The sequence below is a fragment of the Astatotilapia calliptera genome, chromosome 23 (assembly GCF_900246225.1).
Source record: "Astatotilapia calliptera chromosome 23, fAstCal1.2, whole genome shotgun sequence".
In the NCBI taxonomy this organism is placed as follows: domain Eukaryota; kingdom Metazoa; phylum Chordata; class Actinopteri; order Cichliformes; family Cichlidae; genus Astatotilapia; species Astatotilapia calliptera.
The window spans coordinates 11,738,791-11,766,405 of record NC_039323.1 but is presented as its reverse complement, the minus strand read 5'-3'; the positions used below and the strand labels follow the sequence as shown (position 1 = coordinate 11,766,405).

The 27,615-nt window shown below is 42.7% G+C and overlaps 1 protein-coding gene across 11 annotated transcripts in view; it reads right to left on the bottom strand.

Annotated features, from left to right (window-relative positions):
- celf5a (cugbp, Elav-like family member 5a) overlaps positions 1 to 27,615 on the bottom strand; it is a 187,360-nt gene that overhangs the window by 148,264 nt on the left and 11,481 nt on the right. For all 11 annotated transcript variants that reach the window (XM_026158996.1, XM_026158999.1, XM_026158997.1 and 8 more), the window contains exon 2: positions 18,307 to 18,389. In XM_026158996.1, the coding sequence (XP_026014781.1) occupies positions 18,307 to 18,389 (83 nt within the window). The remainder of the gene's footprint in view (positions 1 to 18,306; positions 18,390 to 27,615) is intronic.

Genomic DNA, 27,615 nt, shown 5'->3' with positions numbered 1-27,615 from the left:
AGCACCCAGCGAGATGTGTCATCTGCCAAGGTGACAGTAATGCACTATTTCTTTTCATCTTCAAGCAATGCCTGCATTATCAGTATATAAAATGAATTGCGAGACAGTCTCTTTCACCTGTGCCAAATGAAAGAGGCCTCCGCAAAACAAACAATCCGCTGTTTTCTCTCAAGGCAACTGAGCAGGTATATCAAAGGAGAGTAAAAAATGACCATTATGTGTGCTGTTTGTCTCTGCTAGGTCATGAGAGAGATGGCTTTCCGCTGCAAGAGCGCAGCGAGTGAGTTTGCTCACAGTCTCAGCTTTACTCTAGTCGAGCAGGAGCCGCCGTTGAATTGTGACTTGCTGCATGGAGCCTCGAATGAGAACTGACACTATATAAGATGATAAAAGCTTAGAGCGATGCTTAGCAAGTATCAAAAGGCTCAAGCAAAGCGGTGTGTGATGCTGACAATGCAGAATATTAATAAGATAAGTAATAAAATCAATTGAATCCTAAGATTTTGTATTACTGTGCATTGAATCATCATACAGTATATCACCAGTGTCAGCATTATGCATTCCCTGCTCAGTCAGAATCCAGAGCTATTCAGAAGCCATCTTTATTAGTATTACAAGAATCTTACTAAAGGCAGTGACCACAAGGCTTGTGCTTGTAGCACCTGACTGTGGAGGGCTCGGGGTCAGTTCGTCAGGAACTCGGGGGTAAAGGACAGAGCTGTCACTGCAATAAAAGAAAATGTACAGGAACAGGGCTTTCCACATGAATGACTGGGTGCACACTGATTTCATTTCCTATGCAATGTAGTGGTTTGAGAAAAAAATAGGCTCAAAAGACAAATAAAAAGCTCAGTTGATATTGAGGCGTGGGACCCTACTGGCTAATTATAAAGTGTAAGCTTAATTGGAAACCAAAACAGTTATTTCATATCCAAAATCCAGCGAATGCATTTTATCTGTTTTTTTCTATCGTCTCTGTTTATGCACATCTAGATTTTAATGAGCCTCTCTTAAAAATTATGCAGAAAGAGCAAGCCAGTCTGATGGAGAATAGGTTAGGAAAAGTGCATTAATAAATTACTCCCCCTGTCTCTATTCATTTTGGTCAGGATCTGCTTTATTCTCACTGAACCTGTGCTATCACTCTGACTCGGAATTAGGTTTAAACAGGGGGGTGCAGTAGATTAAATCCCCTTTTACTGTATTTATTAGACATGGACATTTTAATAAAATCAGTTTATTGGAAAGCCAATGCTGTATTCAGATGTTTATAATGCTCTCACGCAGTTGTAATGTATGTAAGGGCTATTTGCTGCTGAAGAGATATATTACAGCCGGAGATACCTCCCAAGCAAGTTATTAAAAACACTAAACCATTAGTTGGCGAAGCCGGGGCTCAGTCCTTCACTCTCCTGATCTCCTCACTGCTCTCTTCTCCCGAGAGACTAAAATTAGACAAAACATCCCTGACACACACTACAACACAGTAGCCAGGATGCATGCATGCCCCCCCACCCCCCACCCACACACACACAACTATTTATAGCACATTACCATAACAGTGACCTATTTGTTTGCTTCTAAACTGTCTGGGCACCGCATTTTATACCGCACACACTTCATGCCAAAAACTCGAGATGAAAGTAGAGACTGCATCATGAAGGGCATGTCATTTTGGGAATTTTATTTTACAATCAAAGGTTCTTTTTTTTGGGAAGGGGGGGGGGGGGGTTAAAGGATATAAACTGCAGACTGCTACACTGGTCTACCTTGACAATGGATACATTGTCAATCACCTATTACTACTGAATATTGGGTGACTGTACTTTATTTAAGCAGGACTAATATAAAGGAGTCCTCTCTGGTCTCGGACAGAGTATTTGTAGGCTACGTTTTTGCTCCAGGGAACCCTGCGGCACTCTAGCACCAATGGTCCCGAGAGAAGTGCCACCACGGCTGAGTAAGGAGAAACATGGCTTTGAGATACAGAGATGGAACAATGTAGAAAAGACAGAATGACACACAGCGAGTGGGAAATAAAAAAGGTAAGAGAGAGTAAGGAAGAAAAACACAAAGACAGAAAACTGAGGACAGCATTGTGCATTCAGATAAGCATTTAAAATATTTCCATCCAAAACTTAAATATGAGGACAGACTCATACAGTAGCAAATCCATTGTTATTTATAGCACTGAGAAGGGCAATATGATGCATCCGCAATTATAAAACACATTCATTTGCCTATGAAAGAAAAAAAGCTCACGTGTACTAAAAGTGTTAACTCCACTGAGGGTTTCGGGGGAGCTGAAAAATACTGCTACAACCAGGGCCCACGTGGGTTCAGGTAATTCAAAGGAGTTTGGCAGCATGACAAAAGACATAAATCAAAGGTACGCATTTTGGTTTATACAAAGGCTGAGCTAAAATTACAGGTCAGAAAAGCAATTACACTTTTCTGATGCTGTCAAATCGAATAAGAAATGTGTTTTAGACAAAAGACGGAAAGCAGTCTGCTAGATGGGTGTCATAACACACTGCAGTTTTGCCCCGGGGTGGTAGGAATTGTTTTGCCTTGCAAAAAGTATTTTCTTTAATGTGCAATTTTCAGCCAACACAGGATAGCATCAGTACTACTACTGCAAGCAGCCATACTGTTACAAAAAACAGCATCCAAATTCTTATTACCAGATGAATTAAGGATATTTAGAATTTAAATTTAAGAGATAAGCTTGTACATAGTAGTAGAAGAAAGTAGTAGCGGCTGGAGGAAACTGTTTTAGTAATTTGGTGCCATATAAATTGAATTGACTTGAATTATTAGCCATTTAGCACCATGGACAGCACCACACACTGCCAAAAAAAGTGAATCTTGGAGTGCAGCAGGATTTGCTGATTGTACAGTACCAAAAGCTGCTAAACATGTCATCCCTGATCAGTTGTGACATTAAAACAGCACTGACAATTAAAATATTGTGTCAGATGTCACGTATATCGGATTAGCACTTAAAACCTGTAGCTGACAACATAATTGCAGCTCCGCTTCTCTGCATACCCTGTGATTATCCTGCTGGAAAAACAACACATAAGCAAACAAACAAACAAGCAAACAAATTAAAATATGCTTTTGCTTACTACAAAAGCATATAGCCCTGATTTTGGAAGCTAACACTCCAGTTAAAACCTCCATCTGTTGAAATCCATTCCCGAGGTGCTCCTGGAAACTGTAAACGCCCACACACAGAAAACTCTGCCAGGAGAACAAAGACAAACATTTCAGAACTCCCGTGCACCTCTCGCACCACAGCGCACGGAGAAGACAAAAATCTTTCCCCCTGCTAAATATATGGGCTTGACGTGGGAGCATGTGGGCTGGTGAAAAGCTCAAGATGCAATGCTTTACTTCAACAAAGCTCTGCAATATTAAGACAGCCTTATCTCTCATCATTTCCCTTACTCTGAACAGTACATTCCCACAACACATAGCCTAGTTTAGCAGGACACATTTATCTCGTAATATTTTGGGAGGAACAATGTGAAACGTGATGCCATGAATGATATCATTAACGTTCTAATATCTTTGTTAAAGTAGAGTACAAAGATGTGCCTAAATCTCGTGGTGCGCTGTTTTCCCCTGCTGTCAGTGCTCCTCTCCATAAACACTCACAAACAAGTCCAAAAAAAGATTTCTATACAATAATACCCACAGCCCATTCATATTTATAGCCAACATCAAAGGGAAGAAGAAATGCATTAGAGCACATTTTGGCTCAAGGGAAGAAGAAGAAGAAGACGACATTCCACAGTTACTCAACTACAGCGTTAAACTACCATCATCTACTCAAAGACATTTCATTTGAACCAGTGATGTTAAATGATTAAGCAATAATTCAGCAAGCGGTTCTCAATCAGAGGTCCAGAGGACCAGTGCATCCCCGAGGGCAAAGAGCACATGTTCCTCTCCATGCTGACTTTACATTTATGCCACTGCTGCAACGTTACATACGCACACAACGTTGCAACATAAGGGTCTGCTTACTTTTCTATAATGCCTTTTACATACAACCACAACAGTATGCATCTTAAAACCCTTCACTGGATGCATATGATGTTTTTAGGCCAAAACCAAGTGCAATTGTACAAAACAGCGGTACAGTTTTAAAAGCAGTTTTAAATGCTCGCTGAATATTCATTTGATTTGGCTTATTTGTTTATTGCATAAGTGAGCTGATAAACTAAAACCATTCTTTTTCTAATATTTTTAAGACCCACGCTTTATTTTTGAAGTCTTATGTTGCTATTATTTTGGCTTAACTATTAAGGCAAGTACCTGAGCACTGCTATGTGTTGCATATTATATTAAAGCCTCTCCACAAATGCAGAACAAGTTCTATAACAAATTCACTTGCATCCAATGCTAGCACATATACATCTTCAATAACAAGACACGCTTGTGAAGAAAACACTCTGCACTTAATCCAAGTTCAGTGTAAAACCATAATAAAGCTGCATCAAAGGCCACAAATGAGACCGATTCAATTTTGTTTTTTTACGTGCTCGTCTTTAGACGTATTTTCAAAGATCATCGGAATAATTTTTGTCTCCAATATGTCAGAGCAGGACATCACAACAACATGCTCACAGATGAAAACCTCCTATTAACCTTGGTCCATCCATCACCGAGGATGCTAACAACAGAATAACAGTCACTTAAAAAGCATGAGGACATCCATTTTGTTCATTGTGTTTGCAATTCACATGGTGACACTAAGAGAACCCATCCACTTCTCTGTCAGAAGAAATCCATTAGTCAAACCAAACACTGACACTTAGAATGTCAAACACACAGGTAGCACATAATTTGTTTTACAACAGTGTGATAGCTGGAAATGGGGGCTGGTGAATAATATCTGCCAACTGCGGAAAAATGCACAATCTGAAATTACCAGAGGGGGGATATTTAAATGTTTGTGTCATTTTAAATCTTGGGAACAGTTTATGCCTTTGGTCATGACTATTTTGCACGCCATCCACTATGGGTTTGTGTGAGTAAGACTGCAGCCACAATGGATAATCTTGTTCTATCCATTGTAACCGTTAAAAAAATGAAAAGAACTACATTCAAGACTTTATATGTTGATGACATAATGTGTAATACATGGAAACTATAAACGTATTCCTATTTAGATGTTTAAATCGTTGCTTTTGAACGCCCTTGTTTCTGTGTCAGTCAGAAAACATCCTGTCGCTTCCTGTCTTCCGGGCAATAAGAGAGCATGCGGCACACAGGGCTTTGTTGTTCTCCCTAATGTGAGTTAATCTGGATGCTGTCACATCAAACGCAGGGACATCTTAGGTGTTATGTAGATAGTCTTAATAGAAACTTAGCCTGGCTCTGTCCCTTTGGGCCCCTCTCTTGCCTTTCCATTTGGTTGGAGGCAGAGAGATTGGCCATCTTCAAAGCCCTCTGTGTGTTTCTGTATCGACCACGCTCCTCTGCGGCCCCAGAGGCTTCCTATTAGAAAGGATTTGTCTTACAAGCTCTGTGTGGTGCCACTCTCAAAAAATAAAAAAAATGAAGAAAAAGTGAAAAACATGTTACTTGTGGAGCTCTTCTGCTGTAGCCACTTCACTTCAAAACACTTTGATCTCATTCCCTAATTTTAAATCAGCCCAAACTGTTCATCCTAACACACTCTGCGCCTATAGAGCAACGTCTGGCATACGCAGATATCAGTTTCACCAGCAAATGCAGATATCAAGCACGTACCCTTTCATCATATAGATCCATTCACGTTGCACCGGGAAATGTGTCACTGAGGCGATAGCTTTTTAGTTTGCGGCAGAAATAAGCCTGGATTCACAGACGGGGGCTGGGCTGAGCAGGGCCAACGGTTTATGAGATATACAATTTTTTTTTTTTCATTTCTTTGCTTTTGCCAGGGCTCCATGTTGATCCATAGATAACCTGTCATCTCATCTTCTCCCCTGCCTTTATTACTGTATGCATTTCGGTAAGCTAACGCCAGAGCAGACTGCTTTCGACCAATAAGGGGGCCGGGCTGAGAAGAACAGCAGTATTTCCAGAGGAAGGAGGTGTGAGAGAGGGTGAAAAAGCCAGAGAGAGGGAGACGGGTAGGGCAGTTTTTATTTTGCAGTCTTCACTACAAACTGAAATATACTCAGGCAGTGTAACTATAGATGGCCAGACTATACCCACAGGGCTCTCAGTATGTAGGGACACAATAATAAATCCAGCATTATCAGATCCCAGTCATTCAGCAGACGCAGCCTAAGTGCTTTTAGATGTGTCAGAGGACATGACAGACTTTCATTGCTCCGCTGATGACTTCCCATTCATCCTTTGTAAAATTACTTAACAGTTCCCTGTAGAGCCTTAAATGTTCACTTTTGTGGTTTTGTTTATATACAGCATTTTTCACCAAAGCAGTCTGTGTGTCTTTGAGACCTAACGACGACACGAATGCATTTCCCACTTCACAAAACTTTTGCAAAGCCATTGTTCTTGCCTTCTCGCTTTTTAGTGGCAAACTAATAAGACATTACAGCCTGCTTCAGAAATCTTTGCTTTGCAGTGCCACTTGTGGTCATAAGCCCGAGAAAGTACTCTTAAAGCATGTCAACCAGCAAATACTAGAATACTAGACTAGTAATAGTGGGTTGAAAGACGTAGTCCTCTCTTCCAAGATAGAAAAGCAGGCAAGGAAGTGAGCTGGACAACACGCTCTGCCCTTTCCCAATCTTGAAAGGGGGGGCACAGGAGAGTAGCCTTTCAAGAATATATTAATAACACTGCAGTAAAAAGCACACCGGTGAGGTGGGGACAAGCTGAACCCATCAAATTAATCTGAGATAAATTTGCAAGTCATCATCATAATTTAAAATGTTTTAGAGACAGAATAAATGATCAAAGAATAAAAGGAACTAGACTGACAAAGATGTACGATGGAAAGTGAGGAGAGGCAGAAAAAAGAGAAATGAAGTGAGAAAAAGAGACAGCAGACATATTTTGATGGACAAAGAAGTAGCCTTACAAGGGCAGATAGGCAGAGAGATCCCATAAGCTGGCAGAGGAAACAGACAGGACAAGCAGCCAGTCAAAATCTATATGCTGCGGTGATGTCGTACAGACTGATAGATTCATAAATAATGAATCAAAAAAAACAAACAGATAAAATAAATTCTGTAAATAAATGTGCCGCCTTGTGTCCTCTGCCCCATCGCCTAATGGATTTTGCTTGCGTGTGTACGTAATTTAAATGCGTCGCAGCCCACGCTGCCATGGTAATCATTTGCCTCAGCCCCCATTACTGATGTGCAATGATGATGAGCGACAGCTTTACCCTACCTTATAGAAACACACAAACGGCTACAAGATCATCGCCGCATTTATCAGTGAGCTTATTATGAGCGCTCAAAATCAAAATCTATAACTACTGAAATGTGCTACCAGATTCCGCAGGCTGCATTATACGCCGCCACAAACGTTTCTAAAACAAAGTGGAAATTAATTAACGAGAAGGAAAGTTCAAGATAATTCAACCCTAAAATTCAAAATGAAAGATTACCACAGGTATAATTCTGCAATTCACATCCAGACTGAGCTTCATCACCTGTAACAGCTGTGCACAATCAAACAGTCAAATTGGAGAGGTTATTATTTCCCAGTAAGTAATTTGAGTGAGCCTGGCACTCGCTGATTAAAACAAACAAAATCACAGAATGAAGTACTCATATCCTCAACTTCCCAACGCATTTCAAATATACTGTATTAACTTCTCTACTTTTCTGTAATGATTTTGGCAACAGCACTGCAAATGCATGCAACACCGAAACAATTTCAAAAGACATTCTTGTTTAGATTCAACACACTTAATGTTCTCTCACCTACAACCACATCTACAACAACTGCTGCTATAACTAGTCCTTTTGCTAATAATGTGAGCAAATGCATTACATTCGGTGCACAACGGCAGCACAGAGGTAAAAGTATGGTGCTTAGGGTGAGTCTTTTGCAGAGAGAATTGTTGTGAAAGGTTTAATGGCATGATCGATATCAGATATTAATATAGCGTACCATCACATGGATTATCCATCAAATATACAGGGATTGAAGCTGTGGGATTGCTTTGGCTCTTAAGTCTTTTGTTCACTTGATTCTCCTCCCTGCTTTTATCATTTTTTTCCTTTAGCCGATCCTTATGAAAATCTGAGACGTAGCTCATATTCAGACAGCGAAAACCACACTGAAAACCTAATGACTGCCTCTGGGATGCCTTTGGACTTCTCCACAGGATTCAAAATAGGAAGAACCACGGCTATGCTGCTTTTTTCAGACTGATACAGTACAGGTTAAAGCTTGGAGTCCTGATCAGACAAGGAGGCCCTCCATCAATAACCTCCCACTCTCCATTTCCCCTCTATCTCACGCCCTCCATCTCATTTCTTAATCTTTACAACTCAGTGATTCAAATACCTTTCCTCCTACTTCTCATTCCATTTCACAGTCTCCAAGTCTTCTTTTTGACCCATGCCTACCTACTCCTCTCGCTCTCCCTCTATTTCTCTCTCTCATCCACACATCTTCATCATTTCTCCCCTTTTCCATTTGCTCGCTCTTTTTTTGCCTCCAATCTCACTTCACAGACCCGCCTCCTGTCTGAGAACTTGGAGAAAGCACATTAAAGGATGCATACTGGCTAAACCTGCCGAGCTGCGTGACTCTAAATTGGATCCTCTAAAACTTGCCTCTTGCATGTGTGCCACAGCTGCGCAGGGAACCCCAAGGCCTGACAAGAGTTAAAGACCAAGTGGTCTCTATCCACAGCACAGCACAAGTCACTTTGTCTCACACGCAGACACGCACAGAAATGTAAAGCTCTTCAGTGTGCCGACAAACTCTGTAAACAACAACACAACCCAATGTGTCCCTACGAGCCCTTCACAGGTTTATGATACAGCCCTGCAATGGTTTGGGGGGCTGTGGTGGAAGTGGGATGTTGAGGGGAATTTAGTGTTTCACCTAAATGGGAGCTTGCTGCCTGGAAGACATCGAGTATACTGTTTTACTCTGAATTATTAAAAGCTGCCTGTTATTGCAGCTTGGACTGAAATAGTTTAGATGCCACAGACTACAGCTGTTGGCATAAAACTATATAATTTATATTCCCAGCTATTCTGCAGCCATCCAGCTTATTGCTATTTTTCTATATGAAAGGCTATACAACTGCCATGATGGACAAAACATGACTACTTTAAATGAGTGTCAGGTGAACTCTAAGTTTGATGAAACCCCCCCCAAAAAAAATAACTGTCAGAATCCCAGCAAAAAGAATATGCCTACGTGCTTGATCTCGCCTCTGCAAGCTCAGCTATATCCAGTGTCCGGGTATTCTGTGGGGCAGACGACAGAAGCCTTCACCGGCAGCGATCACCCTGACACTGGCTCCCTGAGCGAGCTCTACTGACAACCTTCCTCTGCAATGCAAATAACCACTTCCACATGAGCAGAACCATCACTAGCACTCCCTGTACACTTGTATTCCATGTCATTATCCCTGGGGACTCGCACGCCGTTCCTCTCGTCTACCCTATGCCTCATGCTGCTACCCTTATCTGTGACGAGAAGGGGGCTGGGGCTTAAAACAAATCGGTCCGGCTCATGCATTCACAGCCATGATAGAGGGCTGCCACTGGCTTTTTTTCTACTCATACCTCCTGTCAGTCACACTTGCCCTCCAGCCATGTGTACTGTATATCATTAGTCCTGATTTTTTTGCTGACAAACGCTGGCTGTCGTGCTGCGCAGCCCCCTTACCCTCTCTCTATGGACACTACACCAAAGCATGGCGAGATGTGCCTTACAAATGAGCTCTCTCTGGTTCCAACATGTGCAAGTGCACCATTTCGCTGTGTATGCGGATAGCACGCACACAGACATCCAAATACATGAGAATAGATGTTCTAAGATTGGAGGTATGACTTAAAGCTGTCAGCGTGACCCCGTGGCTCCTTCTCCCTCCTCTCCTCTTTTCTCAATATTTCAACTGTTCTGTCACTTCATCCCCCTCTAATCTCTCACACACTCCTCCTCACCCCCCCTCTCTCCCAAAGGCACACGGTCCACCCAGTGAGATGTCAGCCCCGATTAGCCACATCGAGTTGATGTGTTTTAAGTTTGTCCTTCATTATTGAGTAATGTGAAATATTCTCAGACATGCATGTTTTTGCCTCTAAAACGGTCATCTTGTCTATTTGGATATCCACTTTTTGTGAGCTAATCATTTTTACCATCTATTTCAACACGCATGCAAGGACACACACTCACACTGCGAGACATACACACCCCTCTACTCAGGGCCTTATTGTTTACAGCTTATGATCCATGCGCATAGCCCTCGCACTTTTTTTTTCTTTGTGTCTGCGGGCAGAATCACACCTGTACAAGCTTCTACGGGGACTCGCAGATGGATTGTCACTCGGTATCTGGGCCTTGCCTCTTGCAAGGCTCTGCACAGCCATGCCCGCAAGCCTGGAATAAAACCAGACTCATCTGGTTCAGCTCCACTGGTACTGGTAGGTGATGCTTCACAGTGCCAAATTGGCATTAGGTCATCCCAACTGTACGGCATAAAAACGGATCAAACGGGCACAGAAGTGCAAGCGGTTGTTTTCAAACTGAAAAACAAAACCTACAAAAGCCCCTCCCACCCATTAGACACAAAACCCAGCTCTATAACCCAGATCATAGCTGTGTCACATGATTGCATTTCACAGACAGGCGGGCAAGCAGTCTCCAGCCATAACTAAAAAATAGGTTAAACAGGCTAAAAATATCAAAAACATTAATAATTCAGCTTTTTTGCAAACCTGTACCTCAGAAAAAAATAGCTCACATTATACAGTGAAGTGGTTTAATGGGTAGGGTAGTTAGCAGTGAGCACTGGGAGGGACCACAGCACCAATCTGTCATCCCTGCTAATGTCACAGGTGATGTCAACAACCTATTCGCTGGAACGTTGAAGACAATATAATTACACAGCAAGCAAGACACAAAGTAGGCAAAGTTCTTCATGTTTCTCATGCACGGGAGAGAACCGGACAAACGCCATTCCTTCGCTTGACCCCAGTTGCTCTCGTCCGCTCCCCCGTAACACTGTAACACTGCTCTTTTATTGAGGTTACATGAATATGCATAGGTTCATTAACACACGACGTATACATACACACAAAGAGTACCTTGCCTGTGTGTGTGTGTGTGTGTGGGGGGGTGTCAGACTGTGACCCCATAAAGACTTCCCTAAACCTGCTGGTCTGGAAGTCCAGCAGTTCATCTAAACAAAAGGCACTTAGACTAAAACAGATATAGATATGTTTATCCTACCATAAAAGAATAAGAGAAGGTACGACCTCTCCCATGCTCCCAGAGTGCTCTGGAATTAAGGATCAAACCTCTACCAATCTAAAACTAATTATAAAACTCTAAGCATATATAAGTAGATATTTCTAAGCATAAATGACAATCAACAATACAAAACCTAACATCAAGTTTTAGAAGTTCATATGCACTGGCTGTATATAATGACATGAAATTTCTATGATGAAACACATTTTAATGTTTCAGTTGGTGTTCTTTATTCTCCAAAGGCAGGTGCAGAGAGCAGATCAAGACTTTTTTTTCTTCTTCAAAATACTCTCAGAGGCCAATCCCCTGAGAGAAAGAAGGCTTCTCTAAATATGTAGCTAATCTACCACACAGAAAACCAAGACGAACAAAAGAGAGGTGTGTGGGAGCGTGTGTGTGTGTGTGTGTGTGTGTGTGTGTGTGTGTGTGTGTGTGTGTGGACGTTAAATGGGTACCAGAGGACCAACAATGAGAAGAAGCAGAAGGTGGATTGCAAGCAACATTGTCACAGCTACCCTTTGCGTATGTGTGCGTGCATGTGTGTGTGCGTGCGTGTTTAAGGATATTCAGTTCCTCTGGGAGCACTTTAGCACCACAGCTCTTTGCTGCGTACATTACACGAATATACCATTACAACAGACATACACACAGACACGTGGAGAGTTGCACACACACACACAATCCATAAAAACTATTGTTCTGTTGCGGTCACACGCTGATATGATTTGGGAACATTGTTAGGTGCCATATACCACAGTCCCACCAATAATAGGTAAATAAAAAGTGTTTGCTGACACATGCACACTAACACTAAGTTAAAAATTTTGCATTAGTAGGGACCACGCCCTCAGTTACATTTGACAAACCTTCTGATAAGTGAATGGAAGACGGGACAAGCATAGTCAAAGAACCAGAAGGAGAAATGTACGACATGTGGTCCGGCTCCTGAAATTTGGATAAATGATCTCCAGTTCGTAGCACATCATCAGACCTGGGTATTAAGTTCAGAACAGAAGAGATCACAAACATGATTTAAAAACTAATATCTATAATATCTTATTCTCATTTCAGTATAAACTTCGCAACACAAAATCCTGTACAGTTCATAAAACTGAAAAAAATTAAAGACTACCCTCATGCCCTTTCTAACATACACAATAATGTTATCTTTTTCCTGAAAATATACACACATGCATACGAACACACCCAGACACATGAACACGTATTGCAGTTACCCAAAGGCTAAATTCTAACGAGTCCCCTTTCCCTGACTACAAGGTCTCCAATCCTGCCAGCACCGATTGGCTTCATGCTGACCAGTCTGCTCTATATCCACCCCCACCCTCACCCACTCAGCACAGTCACATACAGCACATACACAACCAGCCAGTACACTACATTCATGTACGGAGGGGTGACATATTAAAGGAAAAACTCTTTCACGGGCGAACTCAGGTCACGATATTTTCCACACTTATCCTTTCTCACATGTAATGCACAGCAGGAAAGCAGGAAGCGCTCCATTTCAGAGATCTCTGCACCTCTGGAAATACTTGATGTGGTTTAGGCGAGGGAGGAACCTGGACAGAGTGTGCAGGAGGCACACGTGACTCCCAAAAACTAGCAGAACTGAATATTAGCTTTGTACATAGTGGCACAATCTGACATCACACACATTTTGTACTGCAGAGCAGGCAGGGCAAAGACCAGCTCGGTTCTGATCTGAATGCATCTTTGTGTTCTCACAAGCAGCTCTCCCACATGCCACTGAAACAGCATTAATGCGTCTTACAATTCTACAAATCACTGCAACTCTAGTGGAGTGTGTTATATGCAAAAACCCCTGTAGGGGTTCATTTGGATTCAGATCTGCTGATTGTGAAAGGCACATGCCATTCTTGAAGAGAGCATTTCCATCAGGTCAGACGTGTTTCATTATAACCTAAAGGCATGAAGCCAATGTGATGTTCTTTAGATTTTCGATAAGCTGTTCCACTGAGGGGCCATGTGGAGCCGAACCATGACAGCAGAACACAGCTACCAAATCCCCTAACTACAGGGTCAAGGGTTCAAGTTTTTTTTTCTTAATTTGTCACCAATGTGAACACACTACGTAGTGTAGCATTGAATTATTCAGCCTTTGCAGCAGCTAGGCAGCACACAGCAAGCCTTGGCTGTAGACAATAAACAGGTGGATAGGATGCATTAGTAAGCATAGGTAAATATGTTATGTGTGTGTCTGTGCATATACGTGTATGAATAAAACCCAATGAAGTAAAGATGGGCCATTTGCAGCATGGTGGAGCCAGCCTCATTTCCCCAGTACCAGCTCAGCCATTCTCCACAATATAACCACGCTTTGCTTCTCACTCCTCTCTCATGCTGTTATGGTTCAGGTGAGCAGCGGCATGTACACACAATTACACATACAAACACACATATAGAAACAGACTGCATCCGTGTGCACTCACACAGAAGACTAACAGTGCAGGTATGTATATAGCAGAGGGCAGAGCGCAACAGTGAGGGAGCAGAAGAGACAGAAATGGAGACAGAGGAAAGCAATCGAGAGGGAGGATATCTACTAGTGTTGACTTTGCAGGAGGCTACATGTGTGTGCCGGAGCATAATCTTCCCCCTGCTCTCATTGGGTTTTTAATGTGGCTGCTATTTCCATAAACCTGCCTCCTGAATCACTGCCAGCCGCTTACACTCCCCCCAGGTCGAGCTGTACTAATACTAGGACTGAATGCATGCAGCAAACATATTTCCACCAATGCCTCTCAAAGACAATCACCGTTATACACGGTGCTAGCACAAAAAAAGGGACGGCAGCGTGATTTGTTCTATGCAACAGTAGGTAGACTTGCTAGTCTGCGACTGAGATTATTTCTTGGATCTGTTGGATTTGAGGAGTTGCAGTGAGAGGACAGAGAGTTTTAGGAGAGTTGGGGGAGGTGGAGGATGGAGACAGGGAGGGGGATGGGTGGGCGGATAGTGTGAGGGATGCGGGATTTTGTCATGATGCTAAGCTGGGAGGAGTAAATCTCCTGCAGACTTGTGTAGGGAGCTGTGAAACTCACAAGTATACTCACCATTTGCGGTAGGAAGTGGGCATTAACTGCCATAAAGAGTCATCAGAAAACATTTTAGTGGCCATCAGGGGATATTTATATTTCAGTTGGCTTGGAAAGAAATACTGATAGGACATGCTTGAACAGTCACATACTCAAAAGCTCACTAGTTTGGTATATGTTAGAAAATTAAATGTCTCTCCATCAGCGGCACACAAATATATTCCAGACTCGCTGTCATTGGGGGGTATGCAATCAGGGCACACCGCCATGTGCGCATGTTTTTCGTCCCACCTTTATACATTGCTATCTGTATATACACAGAACTGGCAGCAGTGCAAAGCCAGCTTACCACATGTACACAAACACACACGACTAATAGAGCCAAGCGGCACACACCTGGTAAACTGTCAGAGGTTCTCCTATTCTGTGGCCAAACTTATGTCAGGCACTCGTGTCCCCGAGGTTCCCATCACACTTCACTGCAGGAATCTATATTCCAGTCCAGTACGCTTCCATTAGGCCATACTGTTCCTTTCAGCAGCTAATGTGTAACAGGGGGACACAGATAATAACATCCAAGAACACAAGCACTTCTTCCTAATAACACTGGGTTTTTTGTGTGTGACTCAGCGAGTGTTTAGATATGAAATATGAATAAGCCATAATTATAGCTTTTTGTAAAGCTAAAATGTAAACACTGGAATAAAAGTGTAAACCTGAATTAACCTGAAGGTTTAATACTTTTATTATCCACCTGCTTTTTAGTCATGGTCAGTACTGTAATAAGATTTTGTACTCTTCTGTCTTTCATTGTTTTACAAAGTAAAATTCTCCTGCATAGAAACTCTATTTACACAGAGATACAAAGAAATCTAGATTTTGTTAGAAGGAAATTTTGACCTTGAGCAACTACTAACACCAGAAAAACATATGGCTGAGAACACAGTAGATTAATAGTGCCCATTACGAATTCAACATTTGCTTGGCTTTTGCCAAAGTACGCACAGGTTTGCTAAATTTGCAGAGTCTTATACCTTTGAATAAGGAACCAGTAAATAGGGGTGGTTTCAAAATCAAACTGGAATAAAAATCTCCTACAAGTTACAAGTTTCAAGTCAGTTTGCGTTCCCCCTCTCAGCAGGAAAAGCAAAGTAGAGGTCAGAGATTCAGCACTTTGCTCAAGGACATTACAACATACACAGAGTTTGAATTATACACTTACCCAAAATTCAAAACAGTCCATCTCATGAAATTCAAGTATGTGAATGCTGGTGTCCGTGTCTTTGCGGTCATGTGTGTACGTGGGGGTGCTTGTTTGTCGGCCCTGCTCGAGGCGTAGAAAAGCTAGTTAGGTTGTACAATTTCCATGCACGGTTCTAGTCATTTGCAAAAAGTAAAGTCCAGTAGGATTTTGGTGGTTTGGCATTAATTCCAATTCAGGCATTTAAAACAGCAAATATGGATGGGTAGCCACACTGGTCAAACTGAAACGCTCGAGAGCAGCGATGCAGGGGATAATGACAAAACGCAGACGTTAATACCTCATAACCCATCTCGGGAGAATTCCTAGTTTACATTAATTATACCATAGCCCCTGGCAAACTGCATATGAAGCAGGATTTTGCAAACAAACAACTGGCATATCTACTTACCATCAAGCAGCGAAGCAACAGGGGTCATATCGCAAAAGATTTAAGAGCAGCGAGGCTCAAGAGAGGACGGTAAAAGCTATGAGAGGCAGGCACATGTCAAACACACACACTGCAGCATGGATTTTCTTCCTATGATGTGCACAATGTTCTATAATGTAAATGAAAGTTACTCTTCCTAAACCTGACCATGCATACAGGATGATTAGGGACACTGGTGCACACCAGTGTCCCTGTAGCTACTGTTTTACTTATGGCCAGTAGAGTATACAGCACGCACTGCCTGTGCTTCCTTGGACCAGTGGTGTTTGTGTGTGTGAGTGAAGTTGAAGGGAAGAGTAAAGCACCCTCAGCCTGACACCCATCAGCGTCTGCCTGTTACATTTCTATGACATGCTTTGTCTCAGGGAGAGCAGCAGCAGTGGAGCAGTGGGAGCGGGGGAGACAGAAGGATGTGGGGTGGATAGGACTGGGTGGGGTAAAGGGGAAAATCAGCAGGAGGGCTAAAGTAGGAATGAAAGGTACAAGAAAAGGGTTTTATTTCTCACATGTGATACACGGCAACTTCAGCAGCCAGTGAATGTGTGTGTGTGTGTGTGTGTGTGTGTGTGTGTGTGTGTGTGTGTGTGTGTGTGTGTGTGTGTGTGCGCGCAAACATGAAAGGACAAACTTTCAGACTCTTTGTCTGAGTTTGCTAAATTTATAAATACAGCTGTACAATCATAAGATTTTTTATTTTGTTACTATTAACTGGGGCTGTTTATAGCTCTCCATTAAGGTGACTGTTAAACCTGACTGAGCCCAGGTGATTTGGAGGTCTTCTCTTCACTTTGAACAAAGGGGCATGAGGACTTGTATCTCTCCTTTATACATTCAGCCACATCCTCTATTTAATACTAATAGCACATCAGCCCTTATGGATGCCCCTCCAGTTATTAATGGCTCCGAGCCGTGGGAGGAAAAACTTAGTGGAAAATCAAGAAATCAAGACTCAAATCTGCCTTTTGTAACACATAACTGAACAGAGCTAAAAAAAAAACAAAAAAAAAATTGGAGATAAATTATCTAAATTTCAGAAGCGGAACCACGCCTCTAAACACGCCCCTTCCGGTTCTCATCTATATATGACCCCCCAGCTCTATGAGCTGTTCGTTCTCGTTTTTGTGCCCCACCCTCCCTGCCCCTTTCCAATTCTTTTACTTCTTCACTTCTCATTAGTACATGGGGATCTGCCAGGCCCGGGAGCCGTCGCCAGTCCCCTCTGAGGCCTTCCCCAAACCGCAGTTCAATTCATATTTAAGCCATTCGCCTTTATCTATGACAAAACGCTGTCAAACCTGAATTGAGGGCGCGGGCCCAGCTAGTGAACTGTCCCGATGCAGTCTTGACCGCATGAAGCAGCACTACCTCTGTGATAGTCACTTCTGCCCACTCCCGTATTATTAGCATCTCTCTGGTTGTTTTCTCATATGGCTTTCAGACATTGTTGGAAGAATCAGGCAGGGCTTCTGTCCAAAGTTGCCCACATGTAGCACAACAGAGAAGATATTCTGCCTCAGCCATATTCTGGCTACTAGAAATATTTGGTTTAGACCAGTGTGGCGAGGGCGCTACCTGGACAGAGCATGTAGAGGGCAGGACACATGACATAATGTCAGCGTTGACACTCAATCCACCTACACTGTTGGAACATAGGAACAAACTCACACAAAAGCTTTGCACTAATGCATACGTGCATATAAATGTACATCAAAATGTTATCCCTGCGAAATAAAAATGTGTGCAAACTTTTGTTTGCCTCAACAAATACAAACGAAACTAAAACCTACACTCCGTTTCACGTTGTCTTTTTGACTTTCCAGAAATGCAGAGCTTTCTATTTCTATGTCATTCTATGCTATTACTTCAAAAGTATGAGGCAGAGTGGGTCTGATCAATGCTGGCAATATCCCCTTGAGAACAGACACATGAAAAAGTTTAAACCGGGCCTTCAAAAGGCTGAGCTATTGATTGAATTGCTTTCTAAAGTGTTTTTCATCTCTGACACTGTACAAGGAGAATTCCGGCTGATGTGCAGCCGGGTGCAGGTGGCATGGCTGACCACCATAGAGAGAAAAGAAAGAAGGTGAAAAGCGGTGGAGAGAGAGGCAGACACTTACCCCTGGCAGTGTTTTCTGTTCGTGGAGGGCGTTCTGGGCTTTTATGGCCGACTCTCGGGCGCAGTAGGTGAGAAATGCACAACCTGCAACACAAAGATCAAAGTCAGAACAACACTTACACATAAATTATGCACACAATGCAAAATGACACAGCCATTTGCAAGAAATATCAGCTAAAGAAACTGGTACATTAATGAGAATGAACTGAAGGAATTGGACAATTACCAAGCACGCAATTAAACACAATTAAAGAACCAAATCTGTGCTGAAGGTCTCCTGAGTTACTGAAAACCCATTGAAAACATCTCTTAGACTAAACAGAGCAAGTTAATAGAAACAGGCAACCATGCAAGACACAAGGCTACATGTAGAAAATTTTCGATGATGGCAAGGGGAGAAAGAAGAGCCAACCACAGCAAAAAAAAAAAAAAAGTAGGAGATGCAAAGAGCATTATTTGGATGAATAGCCAAGCCTGCCCAGCTTCCCCAACACTAGTGCCATGTCCTGTTCAAAGCTCTTAGCAGCCTGGCCAGTGTCCTCACCCTGAGAGGCTGTGACAGCAGCGGAGACAAAAGAAACAAGACTGCAGGGGAGTATTGAGTGGGGTGGAAAAGGAGAGAAGAAGGGATGTAATAGTTTAGGGATGGCTAAAGGAAAGAGATGCTGCCAAAAAAAAAGAAAAGAAAAGACAGGACAGGCCGTTAAAACTCTTGGGCTGATGCCCAACTATGAGACATTGATCTAGAACCAAAGCATACACACATCTGTGGAATTAACTGCACATGAGAAGAGAAGAGAAGAGAAGAGAAGAGAAGAGACCTTTGACCTTTAACACACCTTTATTAAATCAATACTTCAACTCACAACCATAACCGAAAATGAATGCCAAATCAACATATGAACAACCCTCCCCTCCCACCATCAACCCCACCCAAATACAATAAACACAAAAAAAGAAAAACAAAACCAGAAGACACTCCATTCGGCTTTCTTCAAAAATTCAAAACTAAATCATCATCAGTGATATTACACAAAACTCCATTAATGCCCCAAATAGGGACAAACTCTACAATGTTGGACACCATCTTGTAATAAACAAACTCTACTTTCAAACGGGCACCTACTAACCCTTTAAACATAATTCCTAAATTAACAGATCCTGTTCCCTTCATTTTGTTCCTCCTTGTGAGCCATATACTCATCTTCGCCTGACTTATTAAAAAATTAATCAAGCCAACCTTCCTACGCTGCACTGCAGAGTACCTCGGACCCAGGATAAAGAGACCCTCCTCCAAAATACTCCCAAGGCCAGCAAGCCACTGCCGCAGCAATAAAAAAAAAAGGCCAGCTAGCCTGGAACAACCTAGCCACAGGTGCTGCAGTGTTTCCTCAGTCAGACAGCAAGGACAGTTGTTCCCTGTTCGTGGATCCATATGTGCCACGTGTCTGTTCGTAGCCACGGCCCCATGCACTATTCTCCACTGGAGATCCGCACTGCGTTTCTCCATGGGAGTTTTGTACAGGGACCTCCAGCTGCCCCTTGGAGATGACCCAGGAGCCAACACACCTGACCACTTCAACTCCAGAACACCAGCCAACAATCCCCTGTTCAGCACCTTTACAGCCACCTCGTATATAGCCTTCTTAGAGATCTTTGACAGGTCACCAGGAACAGGTGTTAGAAAGGAAAGAAGAGAGCCTCCCTCCTCATCCTCCCACTGCGGCACAAAGAGACAGCGAAGGAAAGTCAGCTGAATTTGGTTGACCACCCGCAGAGCGAGTCCCCAGCGCAGCTCTTACGAGTCCAGGAAGACCACCCATGGCTTCTTCCACCAGCTTCTCCAGAAATCACAGAGACCGGATCCCAGTCTCCTGAGCCAACTTGGCAGCCGTTTTCCACTGCCCCGCCATCCTCAGGCCCACCAGCTTGGTAGGACCAGCATTTATGAGGAACCTCTGCACACTAGCAGTGCTGAGCATCTTACTTGGCACCAAGGGATTGTAAAAAAGAGGCTCCTCACCAACATCACCAAAAATTGAGAACAGTCTCGCTGTGCTGTCTTAAGACGGAACGCTGTGATACGGCTGCAAAGGTCAATCAAACTCTGACCCCCTCTCTGACACAGAGAGAGACAGCACAGCAGACCTGATCCAGTGGAACCCTCCCCAAAAGAAAGTAACCAGTCTTTTTTGTATCCCCTTGATAAGAGAGGCTGGAAGTTCAACAACAGCGGCATGGTGCCAGAGTACAGAAGCGGCCAAGTTGTTAACAACCAAAGTCCTTCCCCTGTAAGACAACTCCGGCAGGACCCAAGTCCATCGAGACAACCGGGCAGCAATGTGTTCAACAACACCCTCCCAGTTCTTCCCCTGAAAAGCATCAGTTCCCAAAAACACTCCCAAACACTCCAGTCCCTCCCTGTTCCACTGTAATTCTGCCGGTAACACTGGCTCCTCTTTATCAACCCACCCTCCCAAAATGAAACCTTCACACTTTGACCAGTTAACCTTCGCGGAGGATGCTCGGTCATATAAGTCCAGTGTCTGTCTGAGTGTTTCAATATCACTTTGACCGGTTATAAAAACCGTAACATCATCAGCATAAGCTGACAATTTTACTGGACTTCCTGCTTCGTCAAAGGTAAAACCTGAGAGTCCCTATCTAAGATGGTGTAAAAGGGGTTCAATGGCCAGCGTATACAACATACCAGAAAGAGGGCATCCCTGCCTGATGCCCCCCTGAGCTGGAGCAGGCCGACTTAACCCTCCCCCCACCTTTAACATGACAGCAGCATTTGAATACAACAATTGGATCCAAGAAATGAAAATGTTCCCAAACCCAAAAGCTTCTAAAGTTTTAAACAAATAGTGGTGATCCACTCTATCAAAAGTTTTTTCTTGATCCAGAGATAAAAACCCCACATCCAAGTCCTTGAGCTTGGCCAGATCAATAATGTCTCGAATTGAAAACAAGTTGTCCATAATAGTTCTTTCAGGGACACAGTATGCTTGATCCACATCAACAATCATGTCAATACAGGTCTTCAACCTGTTAGAAAGACATTTTGCAAGAATCTTGTAGTCCGTACAAAGCAAAGAGACAGGCCTCCAATTTTTGAGCAAGCCCAGGTCCCCTTTCTTTGGCAGTGAAGTCAAAACTGCCCTTGTGCAACTTGTTGGCAAGATCCCAGTGGTCATACAGTATGTGAAAACCTCATGAATGTCCTCTCCTAGAAGCGACCAGAATTCCTGGTAAAATTCCACAGGAAGACCATCAACTCCTGATGACCGACCACCGTTGAGTTGTTGAACCACTGAAGACATCTCCTCAAAGGAAATAGACTCCAGCACAGCCAATTCAGCCTCATCCAGCCGTGGCAGCCCCACCAGCATCTTCGTCACACATTCAGGGTCACACGTGTCAGCCCTAAAGAGGCTGGCATAAAAGTCAATGGCAAGCTTCCTCATTTCTACTGAGTCAGATATCACCTTCCCATTTGGAAGCCTTAAGTGCAACGTTTGGTGTGACGCTCGAAACCTTTTCTCCAGCTTAAACAAGAACCTTGTTGGGGCACCTATTTCTTTAATAGTAGAAATCCGAGTCCTAATAAGAGCACCCTTTGCCCTTTTGTGAAGAAACTTGCCCAAAGCCTTCCTCCTGCTGTCCCAGGTATTATTTGTATTATCTGTCCCACTTATAATCTCAGTCTCTAGCCTCTTGAGCTCTCGTTCTAAGTCCTCAAAGTAGTCTTTAACAGTAGCCGTTGCATGTGATGTGTATTGGTGACAAAAAAGCTTAATCTGTGTTTTCCCCACCTCCCACTATTGAGCCAAATTGCAAAAGTCCGTTTTCCTTTGTTTCCAGTGGCACCAGAAATCAGAAAAACCAACAGGTGAAATCTCTGCTTTAACTAGTCTACTATTATACATCTGGTTGATATACAGGGAGTGCAGAATTATTAGGCAAGTTGTATTTTTGAGGAATAATTTTATTATTGAACAACAACCATGTTCTCAATGAACCCAAAAAACTCATTAATATCAAAGCTGAATGTTTTTGGAAGTAGTTTTTAGTTTGTTTTTAGTTTTAGCTATTTTAGGGGGATATCTGTGTGTGCAGGTGACTATTACTGTGCATAATTATTAGGCAACTTAACAAAAAACAAATATATACCCATTTCAATTATTTATTTTTACCAGTGAAACCAATATAACATCTCCACATTCACAAATATACATTTCTGACATTCAAAAACAAAACAAAAACAAATCAGCGACCAATATAGCCACCTTTCTTTGCAAGGACACTCAAAAGCCTGCCATCCATGGATTCTGTCAGTGTTTTGATCTGTTCACCATCAACATTGCGTGCAGCAGCAACCACAGCCTCCCAGACACTGTTCAGAGAGGTGTACTGTTTTCCCTCCTTGTAAATCTCACATTTGATGATGGACCACAGGTTCTCAATGGGGTTCAGATCAGGTGAACAAGGAGGCCATGTCATTAGTTTTTGTTCTTTTATACCCTTTCTTGCCAGCCATGCTGTGGAGTACTTGGACGCGTGTGATGGAGCATTGTCCTGCATGAAAATCATGTTTTTCTTGAAGGATGCAGACTTCTTCCTGTACCACTGCTTGAAGGTGTCTTCCAGAAACTGGCAGTGGGACTGGGAGTTGAGCTTGACTCCATCCTCAACCCGAAAAGGCCCCACAAGCTCATCTTTGATGATACCAGCCCAAACCAGTACTCCACCTCCACCTTGCTGGCGTCTGAGTCGGACTGGAGCTCTCTGCCCTTTACCAATCCAGCCACAGGCCCATCCATCTGGCCCATCAAGACTCACTCTCGTTTCATCAGTCCATAAAACCTTAGAAAAACCAGTCTTGAGATATTTCTTGCCCCGGTCTTGACGTTTCAGCTTGTGTGTCTTGTTCAGTGGTGGTCGTCTTTCAGCCTTTCTTACCTTGGCCATGTCTCTGAGTATTGCACACCTTGTGCTTTTGGGCACTCCAGTGATGTTGCAGCTCTGAAATATGGCCAAACTGGTGGCAAGTGGCATCTTGGCAGCTGCACGCTTGACTTTTCTCAGTTCATGGGCAGTTATTTTGCGCCTTGGTTTTTCCACACGCTTCTTGCGACCCTGTTGACTATTTTGAATGAAACGCTTGATTGTTCGATGACCACGCTTCAGAAGCTTTGCAATTTTGAGACTGCTCCATCCCTCTGCAAGATATCTCACTATTTTTGACTTTTCTGAGCCTGTCAAGTCCTTCTTTTGACCCATTTTGCCAAAGGAAAGGAAGTTGCCTAATAATTATGCACACCTGATATAGGGTGTTGATGTCATTAGACCACACGCCTTCTCATTACAGAGATGCAAATCACCTAATATGCTTAATTGGCAGTAGGCTTTCGAGCCTATACAGCTTGGAGTAAGACAACATGCATGAAGAGGATGATGTGGACAAAATACTCATTTGCCTAATAATTCTGCACTCCCTGTATAATCTATCAAGCCGAGCTGCCTTCACATTGCTCTCAGAAACTTTTACATATGTATACTGTCTGGTTGTGGGATGGAGCTTTCTCCACACATCAGTCAAATCATTCTGAAGAATGATTGTAGACAAAAGTGAGCCCGAAGGTGGGTGAGGCCCTCCTGTGTTTCTGTCAACTGAAGGGTGGGTTGTGCAATTCCAGTCCCCTCCCACCACTATTATTGAACCACTATTTAATTTTGATAACTCATCATTAATTTTACGAAGTAATCGCACACAACCCGCAGCTGAGTTATGGGCGTATACATTCATAAAAGCAAAAGATATTCCCTTAATGGTTGCTTTTACTACCCGTGCCCTTCCCTGCTCTATCTCACAGACAGAAACATGTGACAGTTGAAGGTACCTAGAAAATAAAATTGCTACACCCGCATTGAGGTTAGTACCATAACTTAAAAAAGCCTGCCCATTCCAACTCGTTCCCGATTCTGTCTCATTATCTATAGTGCTATGTGTTTCCTGCAAAAAGAACACATCAATGTTTTTGTTCTTGCTAAGCTCCACGACTGCACGCCTTTCCCTATCCCTACCCCCATTAATGTTAAGTGTACCTACTCTCAAATTTGCCATATAAGACGGAGAGAAGAGGAGGAGAAAAAGAGAAAAGACAGTGAGACGCTTCCAGTAGCTTTGCGTGCGTTCACAAAAATCGTTCAGATACATGAAGGCCTGCCTTCTTAGTGACTGAACGTGCTGCAGTCTGGCGTCTTTGCAGCCAAGACGAACAACCCTGAACCCGCTAGCAAACTTTCTAAAGCGGGTCAGTTCCTTTTCTAGTAGCTCATTCAGGATGAACGGCGGGACACCGGACACGGTGACCCGCGTAGATGGCACAAACAGTGGCGAAACAGCCACAAACAAATCATCCAGAATGATCCCCCTTTCAACTAACAGGTGAACCAAGCAGCGAAAAGCAATCACAACCTTGTTCACCCGAGAGCCATAAGTTATATTCTCAAGGCCCACCTGTTCACCAACAGCTAGCAGAACCTGCTCCACGGTGTACTGCTGGGATGCCACCACCCTGGCCCCATGTCTAATAGACAGGGGAGGCGAACCCTCACTGGGGAGGGACGCCATGACTCAAGGTAAAACTGGCCAATTAACTAAAATTCTTCACTTCACACAACACAATGAAATAAACTTGCCTTACCTTTTAACCACCCATAAAGCCCAAAGTTTTCCGGAAAAAACAGTCCAAACGTCCCAAACTCACTCAGCCGCTCCACGCACTCACCAAACACCTTCACACACCCATTCACTCACACTCCCAGCATGCAGTGCAGGAAGGAGAGGAGAGGAGAGAAGCCAGATGGAAAAATGAGGCAATCATTTTCCCCCTGACTATCTGAATAAATAGATTTGCTTGTGTTCTATTAATGAGGTTCATATGGGTTAGCATGCATCATATTTCTGCCACTCTGAATATGGTTTATTAGCAGCCGCTGCATTTTGGATCTCATTTCAACAGCCAAATATATTCAGTGGGTGGTGATATATTAAGAGTTTTCATAGAGACAATATTTCAATCTGTTGTTCTTGTTTCAGATGGGATCACTTTTACCCATCCATGCATCACTCTTTGTGCCCCTCTACAAGCATAAATACAGCCGAACAGCACATGTACGGTATTTACAGTTTTAACTGACCCTTGTACAACAATGGTTTCTCCACTGAAGGGTAAAATGTCATAAAAGTCACTGATCTATTCATTGATTTGGACCTCTTTTTGCCTCGCTGCCTAAAGTGTCTGTAACGTGGATATGTGCCTTCATGACTGCGGATGCGCTGACCCTCATTACAATATTTAACCACTATAGCCTAAATGATCGCATGAAAGACAAACAGCAGCAACGTGTATGCAGGTTGTGATCTTTCAAGTCTCTGACAGCGTTAATGGTGCCTTACCTGTCCCAGTTACCCCAAAAATAATCGTGTCAAACTGCGTCCCCCAATTAAACCCCTCAGTCACTCACACTACCATTTAATTCGTATTGCTCATTAGCTTGAACTTGACGCAATACCCAGACTGTTACACGTTGTTGTTTTGGCTTTGTTTGTTTGTTTGTTTCTTAAATGGGCGAGGGTAGCAGAAGGGAATGGTTCCATTTTGGTGCTTGTTTTTCTCTCTTTTTCACTCTCTCTGGGCTTGTTGTTGGTTTACTTGACAAACGCTTGCCCCATCTCTGAATAAGAAACAAGTATTTTGCATTACAATCACAAACGCGATTTATTTGTTAATGTGTAATGCATAGGGCATTGCGAATAAATTAATAGCAACCACAACACTGGCAAACAAAAGAGAAACATGAACTCCATTTAAATGTGATTCTGTGCTCTTTAATGTATGGCTTAATAAGAATTTGCAGGCCACAGGCGAAAAAGCTTTAACAACTCCATAATTGGAATCCAAACACGTACAAATTGCCAGCGCTGCGTTGCATACCAAGTGCAAAAGTGTGAGTGGGGGGGAGCATGATGAAATTGTTTGAAATACAACAAAAAGCCACTGTAATCAGAGCCTGCTGACACAGCAATGGGGGAAGCCTTCCCACTGCGAGGAGATGATCCTCTGCATCATCTGACAGAAACCTAAAACAGCTTTGTCTAAAACATTGATTTCAGCTGCAAAGAGAAGAGATTCCTCTTCTCCTCTCGTCTTTCCCAGCTTCTCATCTCCATCAGCAGCTCCCCGTGTCTGGTCTCCCATTTCTTAATGATATATTTTTAAGTGGGGTACGTGTGTACTGGGAAATAAGGCCGAGTCTCTCCATCTCCTCTGCACTGAATTGGCATGTAATTAAAGAGTGTTACATGGGAGAGAGGGAGGGAGCGCGTGAGGCAGAGGGAGAACGGAAGACAGTAAGTAAGAAGTGCGTTCCTGCTCAGTCGTAGAAATCACGAGTGTATGTCCACGGGGTCTGTGAGACACAGGAGGCACTCCTGCTGTGCCATCCTTTAGTGCTCTTTAGGTCTATTTGGCAATGAAATACATTCCTGAAGTCCTGCAAAAGCACACATATGTTTCCTTTATGGTGTAAAGAATAATAAGTAGCTCAAATGTAGAAACACTCAAAAAAATTCACACACCTAAATAAAAAATAATTTTAAAAAGATAGTAAAATATTACTGAGATATTACTGAGAATACTATGGCTGGATTGGTTCCTTGACCAGCTATCTGTTTACTCTTTCAGAAATATTGTTTTAAATTAGTCAGCCAGAAATACTCTGACCAGTAGTGATTCCTTTGAAAACACTTCCAAAAAAAAAAAAAACTGCTGTTACTTCATTGGCCATTTAAAATACTTATTTTTGGCTATTGTTATTGGTAGTGGCATTAAAGTTGTGTATCAAGAAAATTCCCCCACCAAACCCCCAAAACAAAGTCTTTGAGGATATTTTTTCAATTTACTGTTTTAGAGAAAATTCAAGTTTATTCAAGTTTGTCATCTAGAATTAATAATTCAGTCTCAGCAAACAGACTTTTCCTGGTAAATATGATTTCGAAATATGTCTCTTTGTTATTGTAGGTCTTTACCTTGCAATATAAAGCGCCTTGAGGAAACTGTCGTTGTGATTTGGCGCGGTATAAATAAAACTGAAATGATTTGAATTTACAGTTTGCTTTATTTGTTTTACTCCCTCAGCTAACATAATTATAATAACCTGGTGCAGAATTGTAACTGGTCTAAGTGCAAGTTGAAGTATAATACTTGGAGTATTATTGCATTGTGCCTTCCTTCTTCTA